General features: G+C 36.8%; 1 protein-coding gene across 1 annotated transcript; it reads right to left on the bottom strand.

Annotated features, from left to right (window-relative positions):
• Positions 1-4876: 4876 nt before the first annotated feature.
• prph (peripherin) lies at positions 4877-17180 on the bottom strand. The gene is made up of 9 exons (XM_053653420.1): positions 16075-17180; positions 11740-11800; positions 11158-11253; positions 10786-10950; positions 9778-9903; positions 8743-8963; positions 6507-6556; positions 6312-6385; positions 4877-5051 (listed from the first exon to the last, which is right to left on the bottom strand). The coding sequence occupies exons 1-9, from the start codon at positions 16584-16586 to the stop codon at positions 4992-4994; spliced, it is 1365 nt and encodes a 454-aa protein (XP_053509395.1). The 5' UTR covers positions 16587-17180; the 3' UTR covers positions 4877-4991.
• Between the last annotated feature and the right edge of the window lie 2187 nt (positions 17181-19367).

Genomic DNA, 19367 nt, shown 5'->3' with positions numbered 1-19367 from the left:
ACAGTTAAACAGCCTGTCTATTAGAAGGTAAACAAACAGCCTGTTTACAGTTAAACAGCCTGTCTATTAGAAAGTAAACAAACAGCCTATTTACAGTTAAACAGCCTGTCTATTAGAAGGTAAACAAACAGCCTGTTTACAGTTAAACAGCCTGTCTATTAGAAAGTAAACAAACAGCCTATTTACAGTTAAACAGCCTGTCTATTAGAAAGTAAACAAACAGCCTGTTTTTTTTTTACTGTTCTTTACCTTTTTCTATGACAACTTGAAAAGTCTCAGAATCAGAATTTCAGAATCAGCTTTATTTCTAAGTGTGCTTATACACATACAAGGAATTTGCCTTGGTGACAGTACTTCCAGTGCACAACAGTACAAAACATAGACAAAAAATAAATAAAAATGAAAACTAAAAATAATACTAATAATTGAATAGAAAATAATGCACCGATATTAAATTGACTAAATAAACAGCTCAAGCAAACCTGCAAAATTGTAAACAATCACTAAGACATCTAATATTTAATTGGTTTAAAAAAATTTAAGACAGGGAAAATAAGCATTGTTATAAAACCACTAAATAATAAATATAAAATGATTCATTTATTGACTTACTGTAACAGTATTAGTATGGAGTACATTTTATATTATAGTTGCAATAAATAAATCACAATAAGAACATGTTTATTTTTCCATAATAAAGTACAGCTTAAACAGATCCTAACAAATTTAAATACATAACTGAGTACATAGGTGTCTTTGCTGTGAATATCATACAGTTCAGTGAAAAAAGTATTTAATTTCTTCTGTTTTTGCTTATATCTCATAATAAATAGTTTTAGATCTTCAAATGAAATACAAAATAAAAGAAAGGCAACCTGAATAAACACACAATACAGTTTGCTTTTTTTTTTTTTTTACTGAAGCAAAAAAATTAAATAAAAATTGCTGTTTATATACAGATACAATATCATGCACATACAGCATCAACATTAAGTGCAAAAGGTCTAATAAGCAGTAAAAAGCAGGCCTCATCCACAGCCCTATCTATTAAAAAAAAAAAATCATAGTTTGAACACGGGGTGTTGCTATCACATAAAAATAAAATTTTATCCAACATTAAGTTAGTCAAATGTGCTTTTTTGTTTTTTATTTTTAATAAATTTGCAAAGATTTCAAACAAACTTCTTTCACATTGTCATTATGGGGTATTGTTTGTAGAATTTTGAGGAAAATAATGAATGTAATCCATTTTGGAATAAGGCTGTAACATAACAAAACGTGGAAAAAGTGAAGCGCTGTGAATACTTTCCGGATGCACTGTATCTTTGTTAAATATAGGTGTGCAACAATTACTGGCACCCTTTAAGTCAATACTTTGTGCTACTTCCTTTTGCCAAGATAACAGCTCTGAGTCTTCTCCTATATGGTTGGAGAATACATGTCAAATGATCTGAGACCATTCCTCCATACAGAATCTCTCCAGATCCTTGAAAGGCTGGTGGACTCTCCTTTTCAGTTCACCCAACAGGTATCAATGGGTTTCAATTCAGGGGACTGGGATGGTCATGGCAGGACCTTGATTTTGTGGTCAGTAAACCATTTTTGTGTTGATTTTGATGTATGTTTTGGATCATTGTCCTTCTGGAAGATCTAACCACAGTCCATTTGAATCTTTCTGGCAGAGGCAGTCAGGTTTTCATTTAATATCTGTTGATATTTGATAGACTCCATGATGCCATGTATCCTAACAAAATGTCCAGGTCCTCTGGCAGAAAAACAGCTCCAAAACATTAAAGAGCCGCCACCATATTTAACCGTGGGCATGAGGTACTTTTCCGTACTTTTTCATCTGATCATAGAACCTGATCCAATTTGAAGTTCCAGTAGAGTCTGGCAAACTGAAGACACTCGAGTTTGTTTTTGGATGAGAGTAGAGGCTTTTTTTTTAAACCCTTCCAAAAAACTTGTGGTGATGGAGGTGACTTCAGATTGTAGTTTTGGAGACTTTCTGACCCCAAGACACAACTAACTTCTACAATTCTCCAGCTGTGATCCTTGGAGATTTTTGGCCACTCAAACCATCCTCTTCACAGTGTGATGAGACAATAAAGACACGCGTCCGCTTCCAGGTTGATTCATAACATTTCCCGCTGATTGGATCGTAATAATTATTATGATGGTGGAAATGGACATTTTAAATGCTTTTGCTATTTTCTTATAGCCACTTCCCATTTTGTGAAGCTCAACAGCCTTTTGCCGCACATCACAACTGTATTTATTGGTCTTACCCATTGTTATGAATAACTAAGGGAATTTGACCTATGTGTTACCTCATATTTATACCCCTGTGAAACAGGAAGTCATGGTTGAACAATTTCCTATTCCTAGTCACCCAGGTGTACAATTTTTATTTTTTTTTAAATATCAATGGGAATATACTTCAAATAGATTTTTTTTCTGCTGTGTTGCTCATTTTGATGTGTAAGCTAACTCATTGTACTGATATTAAAACTAGCAAACCAATGTGAGTGAACAATGTAGCGGCATAAACCAAGGAAGTTAACACTAGCTGAATTTTAAAAAATAATTTATGGACTGTATGACCTTAGTGATCACTTGAAATATCTTGGTAAGTTTAGCCAGTCACTGGATGAACTGCACTAACAGAACAAGCACTGACAGAACATCTCCATTCTAGATAAAAAAATAGATTAAAATGATGGATCATTTCAGCTAGCTGGCAAATTGTGGCTCAGTCAGAAATGACTCAAAAGCTCTAAAATCTTTTCCTGACAACAGTAAAATCAATATGCATGTGAAAATTAAACTACAGTTTTCTAATTAACATATTAATTAATAATGCTGTATTTTCCACTCTGAGTTAGCAGATGCACTGTTTTAAGTTACACTTTTTGTAATTCAATGTGGACACACGCATACACCTGTCCGGTGTATCTACTACACATGAATTGGTTCTAAGGTCTCTACTGTGCAGACTGGATCAAATTTTTACAAAATGCTGACTGCCATTTTGACCCAAAAAAAAGCACAGTGGGAGTGAATGGTGCCATGTTGTCCACTCATATACAGTTTCCAAACCGCACTGTCCTAAAACCACTTTACTAAAACTTTAAAACCATGAAGATGGCTTTGGACCTCAATTCATATGAACATTTATGCTATGATGTGAACAGGGGATAAGTTCAACAAAACTGCACTACTGCATTATTTGACCATGTAGTATTAGCACATTTATAGAAAGGGGTTTATTAATAATCATGTTGTCTGGCGTCACCCACATGAGGATGGGTCACATACCAAATGTGTTCGGTTTGGGTGAATTCTACCATACTAACATTGGCAACCCATGTCTTCATGGAGCTCACTTTGTGCACAGGGGCACTGTCATGCTGGAACAGGTTTGGGCCCCTTAGTTCCAGTGAAGGGAATTTATAATGCTACAGCATATAAAGACACTATAAAATATGTCATTCTATATTACATATACAATCCGCAGTGAAATCTAAATGTATGTAAAAAATGTATTATTTAGGTTTAACCATAATGAAAGAGAACTGAAAATTGCATATACACACACACCCCATGTTTATGGTCACGTTCACAGTCACCTAGTTACTGACTGCACACACCTGGACACGATCACGTTTTTGGTTTAGCAAATGTGCTATGTTCTATAATATTAACTCTTCAGAAACCTTTCTCAATTAGCTACTGAGGCTTACTGATGTGCCCCGTTCTGAGTATCAGCTAGTACTAGCTGTAAATGCTGGATCAGTGTAAAATGTGAATTTTCACATATTTTCTGATCCAATCCAATGGCATTTTATGCCATTAATGGTCAATTCAATTCCATTTTATAAAGTTTATATAGTGCTTTTAACAATGGACATCTTTATAGAAATTCGGATATAAAATGTTAATAAAATTTTTAATTTAAGCAAGGCAGAAGCGATGGTGGCAAAGACAAACTCCTTGAGATGACACAATGAAGAAACCTTGAGAGGAAACAGACTCAAAAGGGAACCCATCCTCTTCTGGGTGTCAAAGGACTGTGCAATAATAAAAGAAGTTCTCTTCTATATACTATATATTCTATATATTCTGTATACTAACTAATTGTTTTAATGGGAACTTGAATATTAACATCATTAGCGTTTTAACTTTAAGGCTATCATATAAAACTGAGTTATTAACTGTTCAGTGATGGAGATGTGCGTGTATGTGAAATAAACAAGACTTTTTTGTTTCACTTGGCTTTATTTTCCCCCAACATTTGCTTTCATTCTCAGTAAGGCTGCAGTAATCACATTCAATTGCTCAGACTGAAATGAATGGGGTGAGACTGGATTTTGAGTCCTAAATCACATTCTATTTGGCCTGGTGAGGACAAAGTGCTTGCATTACAGGAATAATACTACCAAATTATGACTACTCATAATGTTACGCTATAGCAGTGAATAAGCAGGAGATTAAATGTAGAGAAAGCAGATTAAATGGATATCTCTCGCCTTGCTACGGGTGTAATTTTCACATGCATGAAAGATGTAGAAGAGTTTTGCTGTAAATAAAGGCCACCATTGGTGTTTAAAAGGTGACTGGTTGACTTCATTTGGTTTAAAACCATGATTTTCCCATGTTTTTTTTGTTTTTTTATCAGTATATGATGAGTATTGGCTGGTTATATATTGAATTGTGTTAATGGAGATGATATATAAAGCAACTGTGACAGTTTGCCTACATGTTTTTTAAGGCTACGTTGTTAGCACCATTGCGCAGTGATAGTATGCACCCCATTCAGAATCACAGCATTGAGTCAAAATGAATGCCAATATTTTCTTAACATTATTTTTTTTTCCATCAGTAATGAATAGCAGATTAAAAGCTTAAACAATTTTAAAATGTTATTCTTTATATTTTGTTTATGTCTCGCTCCAGCCTGCATGTTCTTGGATCCTCAATTCTCAAACAACTCAGTTAGATTCCTTGGAATCTCGTGGGGTGTCCTTCTCCTTCCTGGACTCCTTCACCACCTGAATAGGAAACAGGATGATGCTACTAGTACTGAACAAATCTATCATAACAATGAGTAAATTTTGGTCCCACATTTCATAAGCTGAAAAAAAAAAGCCCTAAGTTTTTCCTCTTAAATTTTTTGCCACACGGAATTGTCATTATATCAGGTCATCTAATCAACCGTCCATATTGGTCATCTTGCACTTTGTTTGTCTCCCTCTACCGTGCCCATCAATGGAAAGGGACCACCAAAGGACAACCTTATTCTCTCTCACTCTCTGTTTATCTCTCTGTCACACCCTCTTGGTCTGTCTCTCTAAATATTTGAGAGAAAATGAATGAATAGGGTTTCTATCTTTTATCCACTCGAAATCCTACAAAAGTGAGTTCAAACATAAAAGAGAGTTCTGCACATAAGCGTAACAACAGGGATATTCTGCATGTGCTTGCCCAATGGAGACTTTCATGATTGGCCACAATACCTACAGGCTGCAGCCAATGGGAATGCTTCTCTATCAGTGAGTGTCCTCACAGGACCGATCAGATCGCCTCAGGTAAGTTAAAAGAGTCTTAACGGAGCCAAATTTTTTAAATGGAAATAATTACTTTAACAGAAGCGATAGTACAAACTTTGATATGGATAAAGCGGCGTGCACGTACCTGAAATGATCCAGGTTTAATCTATTTTGAACGACCTTATTCATCTTATTTATTTATTTTCACTATTATAGCTTGCTAAATATTATATCCACAGTCATGTTAGCCAACATGTTAATTACAAATAGAAACTTAGTCAATACTTACAAAGAGAGATATGAAAGGTTTGTAAAGTGTTTTAGCTGTCATTTATGCAGATTCTCAAGCCACTATGGGCTTTTACTGTACTACTTTCATTTTTTATTTCACTGATAGGCTGTCACTCTTTTTTTGATGATAGTCAAAAAAGAGAGAGAGAGAGAGAGAAAAAGAGGAGTCAGTGGAGCAGGAGAAAAAAAAACAATATTAAATTACTTTGGTCCACCCGGTAAAAAAGTTAGGAGTAAGAGGGCAGAGGATCATGATATGGAAGGTAAGGATGAATGAATTGTGTTTGTTTTGTGCCACATTCACAGTCACATGTCGTTCATTCAAGAAAGCATATCGTTTGGAGGAGACGTGAAATAAGTGTAATGTTATTATATATTATAGAGGTATTTATATTTACAATACTTCAATATTTCCATTACAATACATAACCTCTCTGAAAGTGATTAAGAATCCACAACAAGATGTCTCACCTCTCCATCACGGGTCTCAACAGTTTTGATCACAACTTTTTTGCCATGTACAACATCAGTGGGTAGGTCATAATCTAACCAATCAGAAACAGAGTCATGGGGTTCAGCTAGAAGAATAAAACATGCAATTTAAATCTGCATTTAAATAATACATTTGCATGAGTGGTATTTTAGAAAGACAATAGGCCGACTTACCGCCACTGCGCATACTCATTGACGTTATGTTCATGACAGGAATAGTAATTCTGAAAGAACACAATAATCCTCAAGCACAAATATAACAAAAATATAGCATGTTTGCTGAATGACAAGTAAGAGGAGCATTTCTGTCATGTGGCACATCCCAAGCGTACAGTCGTGTGAAAAAATAAGTGTTCCTTTTGCTATGAGGTGTGTGGTGTCATCATGCCAAGATCTAGCCTATGAGTCTGGCAAGGGATTTAAAAAGATCTCCACATTATTTGAAAGACATCATTCCACTGTAAAGAAAATAATCTACAAATGTAAATATTTCACATGACTGCCAATTTGTCCAGGTCTGGCCGTCCCTGCAAATTCAGCCCAAGAGCAGACTGTCTAATGCAAAAAGAAGTCTTCAAGAAGCCCAAAATTTCTTCAAAGGATCTGCTGGTAAGTTTAGCAACTGTTGGTGTCAAAGTGCATCCTTCTACAGTCAGAAAGAGATTGCACAAATATGACCTGCATGGGAAGCATGCCAGTTTGCTAATGAGGATATAGGCAAAGACCAGGCCTTTTTGAATAATGCGCTCTGGACAAAGTTGTTTGGCCACAGTAACAGCAGAAATGTTTGGTGCAATCCAAAGACAGTTTTTCAGAAGAAGCACCTCATACCGACTGTGAAGCACGGTGGTGGAAATGTTATGGTTTGGGGTTGCTTTGCTGCCTCAGGGACTGGACAGCTTGTATTCATTGATTCAACTATGAATTCTGCATCATATCAAAGAGTGATTGAAGATAATGTGAGGCCATCTGTCCAAAATTTGAAGGTGAACCGAAAGTGGACCTTTCAACAGGATGATGAATGGAATGGCTCAAAAAATAAGAAATGGAGGGTTATGGAATGGCCGAGTCAATTTGAATCCCATTGAGATATTGTGGGGGGATTTGAAATGGGCAGTACATGCAAGAAAACCCTCAAACATCTTGCAGCTGAAAGAATATTGCAGGGAAGAGTGGGCAAAGTTTCCAACAAGCCTGGTGGATAATTATGCAAAACAGTTACAAGAAGTTATTTCTGCTAAAGGGGGCAACACTAGCTTCTGAGGCCAAGGGTGTACTTGCTTTTTCCCCATAGACGAATATCACATCTATTGATATTTCTGTTGAATAAATGATTGAAAAAGCTAATTTTCCTTATCGTTTTGTTAAAGTATATCAACTTCATTAAAAAGGCAAAAAGATGATGTTTCAAAGATGATCAAATGTTTGTTTGTCCAAATATGTCAGAAAGCCAACAATATCCATGGAGTGTACTTATTTTTTCACATGACTGTAAGTGTTCAAGAGAGGGGTTCTAATAAAATTCTATATAACATGTCACTGTTTGAGGAATCTGGTGGTTTGGAATGTAGTATGTAACACGATAAGAGCTCTAATAAAAGACACAAATGAAATATAACCTCTAGTGATATGTTATCAAGGTATTTGTAAGCTCTAAATCTGTATTATTTGTCCTTTTGGACACATGCTTTTTTATTGAGAAGAACAAGCAGTTATGTACAACCAATGTAGTAACATAATGAAAAACTGTAACCATAATTCCTTTGTACTATATTGGTCTAGTATATATATATATATATATATATATATATATATATATATATATATATATATATATATATATATATATAAAATATGTAATGTATATATATACATATACATATATATATAATGTAATAGTATATATAATCCAAATTATATTTGGATAAAATGCCATAAAAACACCTTGGATAAGATGTTCTGTCAGGTCCACATAATTCATCCTTTTTCACCTTTTTTTTCGACGAAATTTCAAGTTCAATTTGGATTACATAATCTTGAATGTTAAAAAATCTATTGAAGAAATTCAACAACTGCACTGGACTTCCATCATGGATTTTCCATTTTATCTTATCAATCTTATTAATCGTTCATACTCTACAGATGCAGTAAAGGACAACAGGTTGAAAAAAAAAGCATTCTTTTAAAACTGGCCTATACTTGCAGTGTATTATGGGAATTCCTTGGTTGCCAAGACCAAACCTGACCAAACATGAAAACTTGAAAATTAAGAATTAAGAATTAAGGAAGCTTGTTAGAGCAGATTTTGTTCATGGTCTTTTCTACTGTGTTGGTGATGCTGGTCAAGATTTCTAACCAAGATCTCTCTTGTAATTATATAAAGTTTATTCAGTTCATTCAAATCAATTACCTGCTTTCCTCTCCTTCTAGTAACTTCCTGTAAGTGGCAATCTCAATGTCCAGGGCCATCTTTACATTAAGCAGGTCCTGATATTCCCTCAGGTGACGGGACATTTCATCCTTCAGGTGGTGGATCTCTTCCTCCAGACGGTTGATGTTGTCTTGGTAATTTCCAGCCTCCACTCCAAACTGGTCCTCCATTTCCCTCATCTGCCTCAGCAGAGCCTCATTCTGTCACAAAAGTGAAAAATTTGTTGTGAAATAGTATATAAAATTTACAGTACAATATCTGATTACAGGACAATATTAAATGCCAATTGATCTAGCTATTTTTTTTTGTGTATATATGTGTATATATATATATATATATATATATATATATATATATATATATATATATATATATATATATATATATATATTTTTTTTTTCTTTCCCAGAAATGAGCTCTGTTGCCAGCCAGAACAGTGATGCACAGCTATTTGCCTTGCAATGATCTCTAAAGAATTACAAACTACTCCTTTAAAAAAGTAGCCAACACTGTTTTCTTTCATATTTTCTGTCATATTTCATGCAATCTATCTAGAAATAATGTTTTATTTTTGTGATGTCATTACATCTATTGTTATAGCACATTAATAATATACATAATCCAGGCTTCCTTATAACATTATACCATCATACCAGTGCACTGTCCCACCTCTAGGCAGAATCTTTTAACATTCTGAATAATTATGTAGAAACCAAAATGCAAAATGATAATATCCCCACCCTTATCAAAAAAATATATATTAAATGAACAAAAACTTCTGACAAAAAAAAAAATCTAACAAAAAATGTAATCATACAATCTCCCTTTACAACAAATGTAGTCTATTGTTTATTTGTATACATCTGTATACATCATGCAACATACATACAACATGCAAGCTGTTTGAAAGTTCAGCCTCAACTTAAAACCTGTGTCCCCCTGCAGTGTTTATGTGGACAATTACACATGGGACTTCCAGATGAACTCCATGAAATAAAGGTTATCTGAGCTCACCGTGCTCTTAAGGGCATCAATCTCACAGCTGAGGCTCTGAATCTGCCTCCTGAACTCGTTGGCCTCCTGCTTGGCCTGTCTCGTGGCATCAGCATTGCGCTTGGCTGAGTCGGTCAGGTCAGTAAACTGCAGTGCAAGAACAGAGAGCGTTAGTTTGCTGCTCCAGCGTGTATAAGATGCTGATTATGTACAGGTGCATCTCAAAAAAAATTTATATTGTGGAAAAGTTCGTTTTTTCCCCCATAATTTAATTAAAAAAGTGGATCTTTCATATAATCTTGATTAATTACACATAAATTTAAATATTTCAAGTCTTTTTTTTTTGTTTTGTTTTAATCTTGATGATTACGGCTTATATTTATGTAATTGTATAATGCTCTCATAAACATCCAAAATGCTCCCATACTGATTCAGAGTATTTTACCTGAACTGGATAAGTTTGAAATATGAAACAATTGTATGTGAATAGTTATGAGCATGTGAGAACCTTTTCTGTGTAGAGTGTGTCATTGGTAAGACTGAACAGTGTGAGGGCATAGTGTGTATGTGTGTGTAAGTGACAGTATGTGAGACCTTTTTACATTTGTCCATCCATCCATCTTCTATACCGTTTATCCTTTTCAGGGTCACGGGGAAACCTGGAGCCTATCCCAGGGAGCATCGGGCACTAGGCGGGGTACACCCTGGACAGGGTGCCAATCCATCGCAGGACACAATCACATACACACTCACATACACATTCATACACTACGGACACTTTAGACACGCCAATCAGCCTACCATGTATGTCTTTGGACTGGGGGAGGAAACCGGAGTACCCGGAGGAAACCCCCGCAGCACGGGCTTTTTACATATGTGTGTGAGGTAAAAAAAAAAAAAAAAGGTAAATGAATGAGTACTCTGTGTGTATGCTCTATGGGTATAAACATTGAACAACTTCTTAAGCGATGCCTAAAAAGAGTTTGTGTACTGCCTGCCATGGTGTGTGTTGGCCTTCTTTCCTCTCACCTTGGATTTGTACCACTCCTCAGACTCCTGCATGTTCTTCGTTGCAATACTTTCATATTGAGCCCTGATGTCTCTCAGAGCCGCAGTCAGGTCAGGACGGACTGTGGCCTCCACCTCCATCTTCATCTGCTGGGTTTCATAGCTCACTTGCACATCCTGGATTTCCTATGGGTATAGGATACACAAAAACATTCTTCATTCTTCTTCTACACAATATACTTATACAACATAAAAGACTCACATAATAAATGATTATTTTTGCCTTGATTATCATTTGTTTAGGCTGAAATTGTAGGTATTTTCTTCTGTCCTCCACCTTTACATGAACTTTCCAGTTACCTTTTATTCAGTTCGATTTAACTCAAACTGTACCTCATCATGCATCTTCTTGAGAAATTCAATCTCATCCATCAGAGACTCGATTTTCCGCTCCAGCTCCAAACGGGCCAAAGTGGCATCATCCACATCCTGCAAGTACACACAAATATGATGACATAAAAGCAACACAAAAAATATTTACCTAATGATAAAGCCTCCGAGACACTCCATTATAGGGATAATAATATTAAATAAATAGTACAGCCCAAAATTAATTTTTCACAATTCATTTAGCACACCCCCAAGTTGTTTTTTTTAGGGGATGGTTGCAGGGGGTTTGGGGGAGGGGGTGTGGGGGTGTGGGTGTGGGGGTAGTGGGCAGTGGGCTGGGCTGTGGGTTGTGGCACCTGGGAATTGTCTTGGTGGGGGGGGGTTGACCATATGTCCCCACAAGTATAGGAATATCTGACAGTTTTGTCCTTTTGCTTTCTGAGGTAGATTTAAGGTTAAATTTAGGTGTCGCATATAATTAATTACAAAAACAATTATAGTGGATAGTCCTCACAAATATAGTACAATGTGTGTGTGTGTGGGGGGGGGGGGTGTATGTGTGTGTCCGCGAGGGGTCATCATCACCTTACGGAACAGGACCAGTTGGTTCTCAGCATCTTGTCTTTTCTGAGTCTCCTCATCCAACCTGCAACACACAAAGGAAGTAAATCAATATATTTTCTTTATCTGTATACAGTTATCAGTTGTATATGCATGCCTTAGATTATTTATAGGTGGCCATAAACGTGTATTAGTAGTTATTGTTTGTGAGACACCAATTACACCATCATTTGTCACGTCACAGCAAACCAGTGACTACATTTCCCATGCTGCACGGTGGCCTACAAACATGGCCGCCATGGACTGCAATTCCCAGAACACTCACACACACACACACACACACACACACACACACACATAACCCATTGATCTGCCTGCCTCTCTAAATAAAAGCTCTAACTCTGCACTTGCGTGTATCCTAACGTCCATCACGTTGATTACATGACATCATTGAAGTTGTCACCATAAATTGTTCTTTTTCCTAAAGTCTTATAGTCCGTTTTTTAATAGTTAATATAGATAGCTACTACATTAATTTGAAACAATGCTCACAATAATCTGGCCATGTATTTACTGGAAAGATTTTCCATTGCGAATATATATGATTCATCAATACAGTGGAACAAAAAATATTTCATGTATAATCAGCTACATTAGTGGTAAGGGGAACATTGTGTAAATTAAATTACCACTGAAATATTCCTTTAAATAATTACATCCAAACTTTTGGTTAGCATAATATCTGAAAATGTCAAAGCAACAACAGTATGAACATAAACCAGTAGTAATAATTAGAGCCAGTTCCATTTATTTTTGATCCTTTAAAATAAAATCATTGTCATTATTATGACGTGAGACTCTTTATAATTGTGCCCTGCGATGGATTGGCACCCTGTCCAGGGTGTACCCCGCCTTGTGCCCCATGCTCCCTGGGATAGGCTCCAGGTTTCCCCGTGACCCTGAAGGATGGATAAGCGGTATAGAAGATGGATGGATGGAGACACTTTATAATCACAAAAATATTAATAACTAAACAGGAGCTTAAAATATTGTGCATGTTGAATATTGTACATGTTGAATAGCACAGTCTATGCCACAGTGCTGTTGACTTGTCATTTGATCAGAGGTGTTGATTAGTTTTCTATAACAGCACGGCTTAGATATTAATTATGCCTGCATGGCAAATCACAGGTTTATATTAATGCACTTGTTCTAACACATTATCGTTTCTATAGTAACAGCGTACACAGGGATTTTTTTTCAGACACTCCACATCCACAAATTTTTAAAAAAATTGTGTAATAGTTGAAATGTTGATGTTTTCTTTCAGAAGATGTTTGTTTAGCATTTATGGAAGGAATCTCCAGTGTCAGTGCATTGTCACAGTCAGAGGTAAGACTGTTCCTTTGTCCATTTCCTGACATAGGAGAAGTCTTCAGGACAGAGAGCATTTTCTTGGTAACATGACAAGCTGTGTTTTGTCTTATGACTGTATGGATGGACATGATAACACGGATTCAAAAGTGAAGCCAAAATGTCTCTGAGGCCCTCTAGTGGTTGGCTGCAGTTCGGTTTGTAACCCCACATATTCCCATGTTAATGAATGGGAAAGGATACAGGATGCCATTTGATCTCAACAAATTATTTTCAGGAATGCAATTATATAAGATATGTGTGTTTTATAGGAGCTGTTTGATCATAAATAAAAGGGCATGGTCGATAAGGTGACTGACAGTCTCATGAATGGTCACGCACTTTCCAACACGCACCTGAAACTCTTGACAGTTCTGTAGCAATGCTATGTCTTTCCCAGTATGTTACTCATTTTGATGTCTTACAGTAGCTCGTTGTATGATATTATAACTAGCAAACCAATATGAGTGAACAAAGTGATGGCATACACCAAGGCAGCCAACACCAGCTACATTTCATAACAGCGGAGAGTAAAGAGAACACTTCTCCATTCAGATGGGTAACATACTGCAGGTGTCAGAGTTAGATGAACATCACGGAGAGCAGGTTGTATTGAGGGTAAATATTGACTACTTTTTACCAGTTTATTTTCAGTTGATTCCTTACATTAACAATATACTTACATTATTTTGATATAATGATAGATAATGTCAGATAGCTAGCAAATGGTAGCTCAGTTAGTCATGACTCAAAGCTCTAAAATCTTTTCCAGACAACAGTAAAGTCAATATCTTTTCAAAAATGATCTCTTGGGGGCATGAAGCATGAAGACAGGTTATCCCAGACCCTGGCAGAGGCCAAGGGGTTCACTGATAGAACAGAATATTCTGCTATTCTGGGATATGACAAAACTGCACAAAATCCCCACTTACCCTCCTTTCTGTTAATAAATTCATGGTTGGTTGTATTTCAGGCTTTAATAGGACTGTCATATCACATCTGCCCTGCTGTCTCATGTCCCTGTCCTGAATAAATGAGGTCCCAGCAGGCCGAGTGCCAGAGGATCAATTAGCTAATGCAGCAGCCGCTAAAAGGATGAGAAAATGGGGGTCAAGGCACCCACCAGCTGAGCACATTCACTAAATCAGTAACGCTGTGGAGGTGACACTTGTAAAAGTGAATTTAGCAATTTAATCAAGGTGAGTTAACTACACCTAAAAGCCTGGCTAAAAGGCACTGGACAAATCACACAGGAAATAAGATTAGCTATGACATGTCTATTATTTCTGTCATTAAACACTTCTGATATACAGTTATAGGATTTCTTTCTGTGTTTTAAGTTGAACACATGACTGTATTCGTATTCTTCTTCTTCTTCTTCTTCCTCTTCTTCTTCTTCTTCTTCTTCTTCTTCTTCTCATTAATATTTATACTGTGAGCTGTCTGTGTTCCTGCTGTTTTTAGCTCAAGCCAAGTCATCCTGTGAAACCTGAGATGGAGACGGGTGTGGCCTGTGTGTGTGTGTGTGTGTGTGTGTGTGTGTGTGTGTGTGTGTCAAACCACATTGATTTTTCCTTTCCTTTGGTTCCTTTTTTCTCTGTCTCCATAATTCTCTCTCTCTCTCTCTTTCCACGCCCTAAATGACCTCACCGACCCCTGTTGGTACCCATTACTTTAAGTCAGAGAACTATTAGTTTTTTTTTCTGAAATAAAACATTAGTTAATGTCAATGGTTTATTACTTATAGTGTCCCTAAAATCTGTCATAGTGTTATTGAGAATGTTAAGAAGCTAAGCTTTGTGGGTGTTTTTTTAATCAGGACTTGTTGTAATCATATTTGTTTAACCTGGCTGAATTGTAGTTGTTCTCAGTTTTAGCATGTGTTAAGATTTTTCTTGTATTTCTTATATTGTAATATATTTTATTTTATGTAATATATTTAAAAAATATACAATTCTACTTATATTTTGAAACATTGTGACAATATAGCGCAGCATATTGCGCAATGCTGTGTTCAGTTTAGTGCTTAATAGAAACTAAAATAGGACCTTAAAATGGTATATAAGATTAAAATCTTATCTTGGATTACTGCTGGGACAGGATATTAGTGTACCAAAAAGCAAGCATATTTAAATGCACATTCATAAGATACATCTTTTAGCACCACTGACTCGTAAAAGCCAGCCACACTCCCAAAGTGGCCATAACATGAAACTGATCCATATTATAGCCTCCCATTGTCTCATCACCGTTCCTACCCAGTGCCACGCCCGCCCCATGGTCTGATCTGAGACACAGCCTGAATGATTAGACTAATGAGAAATATGATGCCCCCAAAGGTTTGGTTGTATGTCTGTATACATCTGTGTGTGTGAGCATCAGAAGAGGGGATGGGAGCATATCAGTGATCTGACTTGCAGACCAGAACCATCGAGAATTCCCACGACCACGCCCAGACAGTTTTAAAAAACATTTCTGCATCTGCTTTCCTGCCGGAAACTGCCTTGTGTTCATTGTCGAATCTACATCTATATGCCTCAGATCAGTTTTGTGTGCTTATTTTTTTTTTTTTTAGCTTTTAGAGCATCCAGAATTCAATGTGTATTTGATGAGCAAAAATCACATATAAGTTGCCCAGAGTATAATTATGTATGGCCTCAAAATATGGAACACTGGATTGTTTTACATGTTAATATTATTCCACATCTGTCCAGAAGTTTACGTTAAGACAGATTTCTGGTTTACTATCTATAAGTTTGATCATACTTTGGATGGCTTATACATACTTTTATACATGAAAGTGGCTGAAAGAAGATTATTATTTAACTCTATTTTTTGATTATTTAAGTATTTGACATATTTTAAGCTCTATTGATCATGAGGCATGTTCAGCCATTCAGCAGTGCTATTCCCAATGACTTCCCTAAAGCTTTCGATCTCTCTCACCTCTGCTTGAGCAAGGCCAGATCTTCAGCCATGTTGTCTCTGTCCACCTGGATCTGATCTCGCTCCTTCCCAATGAGATCAACCTGTCTACGCAGCTCCCTCATCTCCTGCTGGCAGAGTTGGCTGGCGCGGTTTGACTGGCCCTGCTGCTGTTTGCCCTTGTACTGGTTGAGCTCATGGGTGAGCGTGGCATTCTGCTGCTCCAGGTAGCGCACTTTCTCGATGAAGCTCGCGAAGCGGTCGTTCAACTCCTGCAGCTCCTGCTTCTCATTGCTGCGTGTGCTACGGAACTCTTGGTTGATGCTATCAGCCAGGGCGAAGTCCACTTTGTCATAGGAGACGTGAGGAACCGACGGAGCACTGGAGCGGACGCGGAAAGTCCGCGTGGACACAGCAGCTGGAGCCGGGCTCATGTAACGGGACGAGTACGAGGTGTAGGCGGGCATGGAGGACATGGGGGTAGGTCCACCAAAAGTGCGGCGGTAGGAAGTGCGGGTGGTCAAGTGACTCATGATGGCTTTTTTTTTTTTTTTAAATAACACTTCTTGTTCACCTTCTCAAGGATCTTTCTGCTTCTCTGCAGGGATGTCTGGCAGTGGATGAAGCTAGGCAGCAGGAGCAATGCAACATCTGAGTGAGGAACACACAGGCTTTTATACCTCTGAGTGAGTCATCTCTCCTCCCCCGACCTTCCAATCCTCACAATCTCTCCATCCATTGTCTATCCTTCTTTCATCCACATGGCCTCAGCCACTCCCTCCCTATAACCCTTCTTTTCTTCATCTCTCTTTCCTCACTGCTCTCCTCCTCACCTCCTCTCTCTCTCTCTCTCTCTCTCTCTCTCTCTCTCCTTCCTTTCCCCTCCATCAAACCCCTCCCTTTTGTCCTGCGCTACTGGCACGAGTCCTAAACATCTTCTAGACTAAGACATCATATCTGAACCCATTGCCCCACCCTGCTATCTTTAACAGCATCTGCAACCACAGATTCAACACAAAACACTTCTCCTCTAATTGTGTTCTCTTTTAATGTCTAATAATATACATATTTCACAATTTAGTAATAATGGTGATGTTCACCCCAGACCAAACAATTACTGAAATACATTCTTTATAGCACCTGTTTTTCAGTTGGTATTAAATATATTCGTGAAACAACTGTGGAACATCAGCTCTTTTTGTCCTTCCTTTTCCTTTCTGTGAAAGTAAAAAATATTGATGTTCTCAGAGCACAGCATAAGGCATGACTCTGCAATCCTACTCCTGAGCACCAGATTGCAAAGTGCTGTATCACATTTCTTTTCTGGTCTCATCCTTGTCACAAAAACTGAAAAAGCAGCTGTACCCATAACGAACACAAGCAAATAATGAAAATTAAGATCCCCATTTAGGACGCACGGTGGCTTAGTGGTTAGCACGTTCGCATCACGCCTCCAGGGTTGGGGATTCGATTCCTGCCACGGCCCTGTTTGTGCGCAGATTCCTCCCTTAGTCCAGGGTGTACCCCTACCTTGTGCTCCCTGGGATAGGCTCCAGGTTCCTCACGACCCTGTAGGATAAGCAGTATAGAAAATGGATGGCAGATACCCACTTTATGACACTGAATGCAAGATTAAACACCAGCTTACTATTTTACCAATCCAAAAAGATTATTAACAATACATGGTGTATTGCAATGGTATATATATACACTGTACTGTATATTTATTTAATCCTTATATACTTTGTTACTTTAATATTTGCTTTAATATGATGTGTCAGGGTACAAGTGTTTTTTTGGATTTTTTTTGGCAGAAGTAAATGCACGTTATCAGCCTTGATGTTTTGAAGTTTTTGTAGTAGAGACTTAATATTTGGCTATGCGGTTGTGCTTAATTAGTACATGCACTGCCTGACTTATTTTACTTATCGTTCTGGTTTATTTTTCCTTTTTTTTTTTTTTTTTTTGTATTTCGTAATACAGGATTTTGAGACACCTATTCTTCTGTTTGTTGGCCCAGCTATAAAATAGCATCCATCCTGATACTGTATATCATATTGTACGTCATATGCATATTGTTTCAACTGGTTTGTACAGAGAACATGATCCAATTAAATGTCTGACAATGGAACAGCAGTATATGAGTTGCAATACAAATCTATCCTCATTACAAGAAAAAAATGATGCTACCAAGAGAAAAGAACAATGCAGTTCATGTTGTCTTATTTTTTTAATAGCTGAAACAAAGAGCAGGAAACATATTAGCTACTGCTAATAAGTCTTTTAAAAAAGATTGACAAAAGGTGCTTTTGCATATATTGTCTTCGTTTGATTTGTACAACTGGAAAGATAAATTGGTTACGGGATGAAAGTGGTCACTTTTGATTTAAGGATGTCTTTAACTCTGTATTCATATTACAGTAAACATCCTGGTCTTTATTAAGTGACTCAGAGCTTTTAATAGAAACATCTGGAAATAGACAGGATGTCTACCATCACTGCTGTTAATGTATTGTTTGTACCTTTACATCATCACTGTTGTCATGTTGGCATGACTGTGCTGAGGATTACACTGCTGGCTGACATGCTGACTTCACTACTACAGTATGTGTGCTGTTAAGATTGATATATTTATATATTTACTTAGAAACTTCATACACACAGAGATGTGTACATACATTGTCCTTATATCTTTACATCTGTCTTTCTTACACATTTCTGTACATAAGCATCAGATGCAAACCTAATTTCTTTGTACTTATACAGTACCTGTAAACATGTTTGTGGTGCCCCAGATAATCCATATATATTTCATTTCATTCACTCTAAAAAAAAAACACTGGGTTAAAAACAACCCAAATTGGGATATTTTTTGTAACCCAACAGCTGGGTAAATATAGGACAGAACACATTTTGGGTTAAATTAACCCATCAAGTTAGGTTGTTAATTTTAACCCAGAAAATGTGTTGTTTTCCAACCCAAAGGGTAGTTTCATTTGTACAAAAATGCTGGGTTAATTCTATATCATAAACAGGTTGATATTTTCACCCTTTGAAAATGCCAAATATACACCACATTATAAACAAATATGTCAGTATGCTATCTGCTTTATTTATACACAAGAAGGTGATGTATTGCAAGAGCTGCTAAAGTTGTGTTTATATATAGATTTTGAAGTAAATGATTCAAATAAGGCATATATATATATATATATATATATATATATATATATATATATATATATATATATATATATATATGACGAAAACATTAGATTTTGATCGAAGGAGACGTTTAAAACATCAAAAAAACT

This window comes from Ictalurus furcatus, chromosome 21 (genome assembly GCF_023375685.1).
Source record: "Ictalurus furcatus strain D&B chromosome 21, Billie_1.0, whole genome shotgun sequence".
Classification (NCBI taxonomy): Eukaryota; Metazoa; Chordata; class Actinopteri; order Siluriformes; family Ictaluridae; genus Ictalurus; species Ictalurus furcatus.
This window is presented reverse-complemented; position numbering and strand designations above follow the sequence as displayed.